We start from the raw sequence: 10,512 nt of genomic DNA on the forward strand, positions 1-10,512 counted from the left end.
ATAGCCTGTACTAGATTTTGTGGTACTTTCAGAGGAACAGATTTGTTTTTCGAAGTTTAAGATTGTCTTATTTTCTTGGTGATTGAATGGTGCACCGGAAGTAACAATGACATCAATCTCGTCATCAGAAGTATTCGTCGATTCACTGGAGTTATCATCACTTGAGCTGCTTCCGGAACTCTGTAGTTTCCGGTCAACCTTAGAAAGTTGTGAATCATTATTGTCTGTGTTTGAAGTGTGTTTCGTGTCTCTTTCGGAAATACTGAGTACAGTTTCCTTGTTGTGTATCTTCTACAAAAATTCGAACAACGATTGAAAATTTCTAACATTAAGAAGACCCAATGCCTAGCTGTTTCACAGTACAGAAAGTGACGGACTTCTCTAAGGAAAGAATAAAATACTATAAACCTAATATTTATTTAATTCATATACTACTAATGTTGCGTGATTTTGTTTTGCCTAAACTCCTTTCTGACATTTTATTTCGCCAAACAAAATATGCAACGTTATGTCAGAAAAGGCACTATATACCACCTCAAAATGTGGAAAATTTACGTCTCTATGAAATATACTCTAGAGGTTAAACAACAGTGTCAATCCTCTCTCCCCCCCCCCCCCCTTTCTTACTCTGGAGGTTAAACAACAGTGTCAATCCTCTCTCCCCCCCCCCTTTTCTTACTCTAGAGGTTAAACAACAATGTCAATCCTCTCTCTCCTCCCCCCTTTTTCTTACTCTAGAGGTTAAACAACAGTGTCAATCCTCTCTCTCTCTCCCCCCCCCCTTTTCTTACTCTAGAGGTTAAACAACAGTGTCAACCCCCCCCCCTTTTCTTACCTTTTTCTTTCTGTTGTATATCAGAATAGCGATGATCGTTATGATGATAATGAAAACGATACCACTGACGACAGACGCAACGACAATATCTGACGATTGAGAAAATGAATTTAATTTAGATACCAGTAAGTTAAAATCTTCTGTGTATATTTCTTTTTGAATAATGAGTACATTTATCTTTTCATCTCATTTTTGTATATCTTAAATATCGTTGGAATATAGTGCATGTGCAGTATGAGTTAATTCATGTTGATCTGAGGTTATGACATATATGTAAAGGGACAACTTATTAATTTATATAATATAAGGGTATCTCTAGCTTTAAAAACAAGAAAGTTTTAAAACTCTCTAGCGGGCATTGCAGGAAGGAGAAAAGGGCACCCCCTTTCTAGTGAGTTCTAAGTTTTTTTGGTCCTTTTAAACGAATTAAAATATCATGTATATGCAAAGTTAACCTATATTTCAACATTTTTACATATATTAAACTACGAAAAAGTTCCCTCTGTCATAGATAGTTCCTATTCACATAAAAAAAATTGAGACCTATTGTTACGTGTACGCTTTTTTCAGAACTGAAATAAATTATTTGTATACATCCTTATTCTTTACGTACATAAGTAGGATATAAAAATCCAATGTGTTTGTTATTGGTACTTACATTGGCTATCCATTAGTTTAATTAATTACTTGACAGTATCAACAAATAAACAACACGTCAATACAAGTGTAAATGATCAGTAAACTTGAATTCTTTTTAAAAGACTCTCGTTTATGCGGAACGATAGTTTCCAGTGTGTAAAGACGACTTTTGAAGTTGTCGTAACTTGTATTGGAATAGTCACTGAAATATGTGTAGAAGACTTGGAGAGGGCATACTTGTTTTGATTTTTAACTTCTACCCCCCCCCCCCCCCCCCGGAAAAAAATTCTGGATTCGCACCCTGGATACAATGTTAATGTTCTTGCTTGTCAAAAGTAACATATAGGCCTATATTAAATATTTTATATGGTTTGAAAAGATTTTCTTCAAAATAAGGTTATAAAAGAAGGAAGGAACAGACGCGCCTAGGAGGCATCTTTATCTTCTTCGTATAAGACTGCCAAACTGTAAAGCCGTCTGTGAACATTTTAAATTTTTTTTCCCCTTAACCAATTTTTTTGGTCTGAAGCGATGGTGGCATAAATTGAAAATAATGAATTGGAGTTCTCTCTCTTTCGCCAAAATTAGTTATTAAAAGTTATTAAAATTTCTGCAATGTACCCAAGAAAGTCTAGTTTCTTTGACATAATTAATACTGCATTAGAAATCAGTTAAAGATGAGATTTAAGACATCATTTGATAGTGTTTAATTCACTTCAAATATTCCATATAATTATATATTCTCTATGCATACATACGACACAAGGCAGTTTATAAATTGTCTAGACACATAAATGAAAAAAAAATCTGATATGTAAAGAATAAATAACTTAACTAATGAAACAAAAAAGTTTAAGAAATTTAAAAAAAAAATGTCAACATCATTTCACATAGTTTTTTTTTTCACTTTGGAAATTTGGGGATGCGCATCAATCATTGATCATCCTCTGCTTGCCCATGTTAAGTCCCGCCTGACTTGCGCCCTTGTTACTTCCGTATTGTAAAGAAATTACATTTCTTCCTTCCCTGAGTTGATCTTCCGAGAACTCCCGAGTCTGTTTTTCTGCCATCTTTGGACCCAGCACAGGCCCCTTGTAGTCCGGTCGCGTCTGCGCCTGAAAGTTAAAGAAATACATCTCTTTCTAAAAATTGTCGATTTTTCTGGTTGGCTTATAAATAAAGGATCCCTTTTAATTAAAACCCTTTATTGAATGTGCCGAACTGTATATACTTAACGTGGTAAAGCTATAGCTGTTCAATATTACTTTATATGTGAAAACAGTAAAAATAGCCTTCTTAAAAATAATTGACTGAAATGCGGTAAGTTCACTACAGTCAAGCAGTTATCCAAAAATAAAGTAAAAATTCAATATTGACTTGAATATTTGTCAATGCACTAACAGTCTACCAATTATCCAAAATGCGCAGCATAAAATAAAGTTTAAATTAAAAAATAATCTGAGTTGAAGTTAAAAGTTTTTCTTGTGAAGAAATACCATGGAATGTTCAAAACTTCAATTCATCATTTTACTTTTTTTTCTATTTTTGTGTGGTTTTCTCTGCTACTGGTACGTACCACACGTCCCAGGGCGTGGATACAGAGGGTAACCTGGGGAATGTTTTTCCTCTCCCACAGGTCTACGGTTTGAAAGACCTCGTTAACTGGCACGCCGTATTTTTTGGCTGCTTCCTGAAAACGTTCAATGTTCTGCATGAGGGCAAAACCACCCCCTTTCGTGTCGATCTTCTTTATGCATCCAGGCATAAGTTTGTTCATCAACCTTTCAAAAAAGGGATAAATCATTAGCATGTCAAAAGATGATTATCCAGAGAGAGAGAGAGAGGGAGAGAGAGAGAGAAAGAGAGAGAGAGAGATGTGCCTTCATGTACATTAGGCGAGATAACTCTTGTCAACTTAATACATGTAACTCAAATTTCACGTGTAATTGACTTGCTTGCATAAGATAATTCCGTCTCTCAGAACATCCTCATATGGGGTTTTCCTGTCGACCGGTTCCCCTAAATTGGCCTCAACCCAGTCTAAGGCTTGAGCTTCTAACTCCTTATCTCTCTGGAAATAAGCAAGAAATTTATTAAGAACATTGATTTCATGGACTGAAAGTGTTAGTTTGACTATACTGTTCATTGTATGAGGGTCATTTACATGTACATGTAATTTGCTATAACAGAGGTTATTAATTATGGACAGGGTCTCCACGCTTATCATAAATTTGAGATCATACAAAAAAATTCTTCTTAACATAAACCTAGGGAAATTGGAATTCTGATATAAATATTCATGTATTCAGTTGGGTGTGAATCATTATTGGAGATCCCCCCTACCCCATTTTCTGGAAAACGTGTGATGAAATTGGTTTAATGAAGAAAAAAAGTCGAACAGTCTGGTGTTCAATATTAAACAAGGGATAGGTTCCTCTCCTCAAAAACTTGTTCTTTTGTTGACTTTTGCAGGTAGGTGTATTTTAAATCTCAAAATTTATGTAGAAGTGTGGTCCAGGTTTTTACTACACTTGAAGTAGCCTTGATTCGTGTCTTTAGGCCCTATATTGATGGTTTAAAAAAAAATCTTTTTCTTGTATTACTTTACTGATGGGTGTAAAACTATAAAATCACTGCGCTGATCCAGCACTTGATATAATAACGCTTGCTCATCACAATTTCTCTACACAACATTATAACGATTTTTTTTGTTTGATCTCAAGTAATCTCTACTGGTTGCTTTTATTTTTAGATGAGGAAAAATAACACATGGATTAGAGTTTTTGAATGTGAAGTTATCTGCAAGATCTTTCAACTTTTTTGATTGTTTTGGAGGGAGGTGCTATACCATTTAAACGTTTAATTGCCTCTCACTCACAAACCAGCTACAAGCGTCCCATTAAGTAAACATCGAACACTTCAAAATGCACTTCAAATACTCCATATCATGATTTTTAGATCACCCCAAATCAATTTTATGAGTTCTGTATATAAAGTATAAAAGGTCATGAGTACATTTTTCAACGTACATGTATAGATGTTAAGATGTTTGCAAATATTAGCCTCTTGCATGATTTTTAAAATGGTTAATTTCATTTTTTGAAGTGAAATGCATATAAATCTATAAATATATGCTCGATCTCGCTTTGATCTCCTTAGACATATTGACTGTAATATACATGTCGACAGAGTTACAACAGCATTGTTGTCATTCACCCAATTAGCGGAAGGATTTTCAGCATTGTAGTCATTCACCCATTAGCGGAAGGATTTTTCTTCACGTAATCCTATGGCCACTGACCCCCCTAAGTAACATATAATATTTTCCTCTCTGTGAACGGGCAGTGCCCCCCGATAATGTGCCCTCTCAAAATATTTTTCCAGCTGAGTCTTGGCATATGCATTGTTTTGACAAGATCTATCAGATAAAAGATACCAAATATATTTGGGATATTACTGGCACCATGCAAACTATGTGTGGATGACCAAAGGTATAAGGACAGGCGCGGATCTATGATACATGTATAGTAAAATACAATGTACGGTCCGTACGATTATGACTATTTTAATTGAAGTTATCAAATCTACATAGAAGGAGATTTTTTAACAAAATATGGTATACAAGGTTCCTTTTTATTCAGACTCTTTTCAGAAGGGAAAGTGCATGTCCAAGTGTTGCTCGATGACTGAAGTACCGATTACAATAAGATCGTTGAGTATGTGAGGAAAATTTAAAAAAAATGGGGATCCTTAAATCCCATAGAAGTAGCATAACAATTTCTTCAAAGTTACTTCAAATCAACGTGCTTTTTCAATGTCCTTCACATGGTGTAATCCACTGTGGAATTCCCATTCAGTTAGACCGGCCACACAAGGACATGACCCTAATTAGTCTTCGTATTTTGCATGTTTTGTGTTTAAGAAATTTTAATATTTAAGCAGATTAGTCAGATACTGTTTGCTTGTCTAAGGCAAGATTGGAAAGTTAAAGACCCTGCGGTACACAGATTAAGGTAGTGGGGAACGTATGCAATGTGGTGCACAGCTTCACGTTGTTCATTGTTCTGCGCATGCGTTATCAGTAGGTTCTATCTGTTTTTAGGGAGAGAGTTTGGAAAATTTAATGCTTTACAGACATAATGACGCCTTTATAAAACAATATTTCTTTCTAAAGCCCATTTATTTATAAATCGTCTAAAAATAATCTTCAGAAATATTTTTTGATTCAATGAAAATTAATAACTATTTAATTCTATCTTCAATTATCAACATGACACAGATTGCCTTCCCTGAGTTCGATCGCCGGGGCGTACGGTGCATTGTCCGGGCTTTTCATATCTGCTATACCGGTATTATGATAATAATAATATAATTACAAAACATCTTGATAACAAAGCTAGTCATTCTTTTTCCAACTTGTTAATTTAGGGTCAACTGTTTCAGCAAATTTTCTAGAAATCAGACACATATATTCCCCCTTTTTACAAAAATAGTCTGGTTATGACCCTTAACAAAAAAATCTACTCGCAAACTCAAAGGCTTAAGGCTCTAGGAAAGCTCAATTTTTTGACATATCTCAATAACGCTAACAGGGATATATATTCTAACAAAAAGTAATTAACCCCACATCTTCTCACTGGAAACATAGAAACAAACGTGACCGGCTTATGGTGAGTATCATTCAACAAACACCGACCTGTTTATACTGAGGTGCGCGAGAGGTTTGGATGTCTGTGCCTATCACCAGGGGTTGTTTATTTTTAATATATGCCACTGATTGTGTTTGATATGGAACCGTTAATTTGTGTAATCAGTCATATTACTACAACATTTCAAACCAAGCTCGTACTTTATGAATTTTTTCACGACTAGCAATAAAATTCTCTTCAGCTTTTTTCAATTCAAAGCTTTGTAAGCCAACATAAGGGAAATATTTTCCCTTCAGTCTAAATCTGCATGATCCTTGCATTTAAAGACACCTGTTTTTCTAATCACAAATTATCAACCGAACACGGCATGAAAACATTTGCACTATATCTCATTCAGCACGCGCTTATCACCTCAACACAGACACGCCAAATCTGAGGTGACATTCACTGCAAGCTTTCCCCCGTATCTGAGATTATCGCGTGTCCTGCGGTATAGATAAGGCTTTACTCCAGTTGAATTAAAAGTCATAATGTGCTCACTATTTTTGTGTTCAAATGTCCTTCACAGCTCATGCAAACTTCAACATGTCAGTGTTAGGGCAAGATGGATACCAGGCAACGACCAGAGAAATTATTAAAACCTTGGTTGATTTATTTACTCGTGTTCATTCAAACGAACAATGTACATGTATATCGAATACGACTGGCTAGATTTAGAATACAAACAGAGGAAGCAGCAGATTGACACATTGATTTAACATGTAACCAATTCTCTATCGACGTCATGAAATTTCTTCTTCCGTTGAAAGAAAGAAAATCAAGAATTCTTTTCAAGCGCGACTTTCCTCTTTTCTAGTCGTGCCAAATGAGCAGAAAATGAATGCTTTACAGGTGATATCTTTGCCCTTCTGCTTTAAGGCTCAGTTTTCATCTCCCACATGCATCCCAAAATATCTCCCTTTTTTTTAAATTTTGTACCTTTTGACGGTTGCCAGACTCTTTGCTATACTTTAAAAATAGCCTCTCAATTCAGGAATTCACTAGCAGCCAAGTGATCGAGCATGCATTTGGCAGGTTAAATTTAATTTGTAAAACGGCTGAAAAGATTATTTCAAGTTAATGTTGAATGTAGAAACCACATGTGTGTTTAATTAATACAGTCTTCTTTGCTCTTTGGAATGCTTAAACAAATTAAGAGCAATGAAAATGCCAAGATAACTGAATAGTAATTACTGCTTAACCTGAAAGAAATCTTCATTATATGTTTTCTCATATCTTGCCTCAATGAAATTTTAATGCCTTTGAAAACTGAAATAAACCAGAAAAAAAAACAATTCCAGAAAAAAAGCACGCAAGGAAACAATTTTTATGACGTATACACGGTGTTTGGCGCGGAATGATCGTGTTTACATCAGAAATGAATGCCAAAGCAGCTAAAAAAAAAACACGAAGTCAAAGTCAACTACTGATGTTTGTCTTATAGTGACTCCATTCTTTCACCCCTCTAAGAGTACAAGGAAAGTATGATAGATATATGTACGACCAGTAACATTGTAGTGTTAAATTATTCTATGCTTCAGTTAAATACTTGATATCTTCGTTATACCAATATTATCATCATTGTAAAAGAAAACAATACACAGCTCCATAAAGCAAACTTGGCTTTTTGAGATTTTTGCGCGTGAAAAGAAAATGACGCGATTTCAACATTACAATCTAAATTTCTTAACCAAATAAATATTTTTTTTCACCATAGATCAATTAATTAGCTTATGCTTTTTTTTTTCTTTTCCACCACCAAATTGTAATCTATGTGATTTCATAGTGAAAAACATATTTTTTGCCTGCTTCGTAACATAAGTTTGCGAAGTTCATACATAACTCATTATAAGACAACAATGAACTAGTAAGAGAAACTTTGAAGTACACTTTAAACTGTTAAAAAGAAATCGATTTTATTTATAGAAACATATATGTATATACACATGTCTCACATGTTCTCGTAGCCTGCTCTTTCAAATGATCTCAGATTTTTACTTTTTTGAAATTATTTCCGATTTTGTAATTGGCGGCTAAGTTTTTCCACACAGAATGTGTTGACAATGATACAAAACTTGCTTAAAAACTTTTTTGTCAATGAAATGAAAACTACTCACCTTTGCAGGCATTTTGTTGGATATCCTCAAAAGTAACAAATTACGTCTGAAGAACCAATATTTCTTGGAGAAGTTATTGACGAGGACGGGTCTAAGTCAGCTCGAGGGTGAAAAGAATCTGGTGAAAAGAATCTAGGAAAAGAAGAACCCTAACTATTCTAAAACACCCAATCACTTTATTTGGCAGCTGTTGATGTATTTTTCTGATAAATATATTTAATGACAATGGTTGCTGCTAATGTATTTATTCATAAAAAGAAATTTTCATTGGAAGACTGTGACGTCATATATCCTACCCCTCCCCAAATACTGTGATGAAACATTCGGGCACGTACGATCAGCTTTTACACTTATCTTCTTGTATCTCCGAAAAACATCATTACCGTGCACGCTGAGCTGGTAATCTCCAATATTCACCCGTGCATTGCTAGAAATATTTTGTCGATCCCTACGCGCTATACATATGTGACTTTTGTAGCATTGTGGGGGAGTAGAGGGTGTATAAATTAAGTTAATGACGTTATAATCTTAATGTGATCCTTTTTACAAAATTACGCACAGTATCGCAAGAGTAGTTGTGTCTGCTGGCGTGATTGTCTCATAGCATACTTTGTGAGTCTTTGATAAGCCTAAACCATCAGAATCTCCTTTATTGATTTGGGGGGGGGGGGAGGGGGGTTGGCATACAAGGGCTACTTTTTGTATATTTTTACGGTCAAGCTTTGTTAATTTCCAAAATTTTGTCATTTATATAACAATTTCTCTGAGAATTTAGAAAGAATAGAATAAGCATCTATATATTGGATTCGAGACTTCATAAAAATCCTTGCAAACAAAGATACATAGCGGGTTCCATTAAATGTTCTACCAATTAAGTCTATATCTTTACTCCTCACTAAAATATTAACAGTAGTGAAGGAGAAACTTCAGGAGTACTGTACAGCAATATATTCGAGAAGTGGTGTAAATCAGATGTGGATACTTAAAAATTCCAAGGAACTTTGGAAAATTTGAGATCACAAAATTTTACCAAAATCAACAACATAAAAGCTTACGACTTTTCAACTTTATATACAACCATTCCCCACGATAAATTAAAGTCCAGGCTTTTTGAAATCATTGACATCTGCTTTTTCAATAAAAATGGAACTCAATGGATACAAGATTAAAGAAGATGCCGCCACATGAATCAAAAACACGGAAATATTTTTAAAAAATGACTGAAATTACGACCGTGGGGTGTAAAATATGTGAAATGGAATTAACATACATGGATATGACAACAAATATGCTTAACCACTTTAAACTGAATTTAACTCTGAAACTAGTTATGAAAAGGACATCCCGCAAAACAACCATTTATTACGGGTATTCGAGAACGAATTTATTTAGATGTGTGTTTGTAATTATAAATAAAATTCATATGCAGTGCATTTGTGTTTTGTATATACATGTACCGGTTTACAAATGATGAAATAAATATACAAAGTGTAACGACGTTACTTGCAATGTATATTATAGTTACTTCTGAAGTATATATAAGTCGTGAACAAAAATGTTTTAAGTCTAAAGAAAATCTATTCGAGTAACCGGTTACTCGATCGGAAAAGTAAACGAGTAACCGCGGGTCACTAAAAATCGTCCGATTTGACAACACTAGTAGGTACTCATTATTATATTCATGACGCTAGTCTGCTAGAAGCTCCGCAGTAAAGAAAATAAGATACACTGTACAGTTTAAGGACGTTCGATCCTGCGCTTTTGAGCAGATTTTGGTCTGGACCTTTATTTCTAAAGTTCTGTATCATTTTTAAGTTCTAACATTAAATCTGGATTCTACAATGCAAATTAAACTATATCCAATGAAAAAACCGCGATTAAATTCCTTTCAAGTAGGACTAAGCCAGGAACTATATTCTGTGGCGGAAGGTTTTTTTTAGAAGAAAATGATCAGTTTTTCCCTTTTAAAATATATGCAGTACTGTTAAGTTTAGATTCCTGTTTTTCCATGCTGGTTGCACACAGAGCTATTTTTTGCAGTGAAATGTTTTACGCTGGTTCTGAAATATCTATTAAATTATTTCTTATGAATTCTTTCGTCATATTGTGACAAATATAGTAAATGTATTCTGAAAGTCCAGTAAAAAATTGAGCCAATTTTAACATAAAATTGACACCTTTTTAGTAATATCTAAAAATTTACATCATAGACCCCCACTTTCGATTTTCTTTT

At 34.4% G+C, this 10,512-nt stretch overlaps 1 protein-coding gene across 1 annotated transcript; it reads right to left on the bottom strand.

Moving 5' to 3' along the window:
- Positions 1-2,164: 2,164 nt before the first annotated feature.
- On the bottom strand, positions 2,165-8,403 carry LOC133177270 (myophilin-like). Its single transcript, XM_061312337.1, has 4 exons — positions 8,280-8,403; positions 3,430-3,545; positions 3,051-3,255; positions 2,165-2,589 (listed from the first exon to the last, which is right to left on the bottom strand). Exons 1-4 carry the CDS (start codon positions 8,289-8,291, stop codon positions 2,404-2,406), a joined length of 519 nt encoding a protein of 172 aa, XP_061168321.1. The 5' UTR covers positions 8,292-8,403; the 3' UTR covers positions 2,165-2,403.
- Between the last annotated feature and the right edge of the window lie 2,109 nt (positions 8,404-10,512).

Source organism: Saccostrea echinata, unplaced genomic scaffold (assembly GCF_033153115.1).
Source record: "Saccostrea echinata isolate AGI-Se365-2 ecotype Australia unplaced genomic scaffold, CSIRO_AGI_Sech_v1 ptg000113l, whole genome shotgun sequence".
Lineage (NCBI taxonomy): Eukaryota > Metazoa > Mollusca > Bivalvia > Ostreida > Ostreidae > Saccostrea > Saccostrea echinata.

What these genes read in the sequence shown, in the direction of transcription:
- LOC133177270 (XM_061312337.1), bottom strand. An exon ending in GACGGAATTATCTTATGCAA is followed by an intron (nt 3,256 to 3,429) that starts GCAAGTCAATTA and finishes CTTTTTTGAAAG; the next exon opens with GTTGATGAACAAACTTATGC. An exon ending in TCCACGCCCTGGGACGTGTG is followed by an intron (nt 2,590 to 3,050) that starts GTACGTACCAGT and finishes TTTAACTTTCAG; the next exon opens with GCGCAGACGCGACCGGACTA.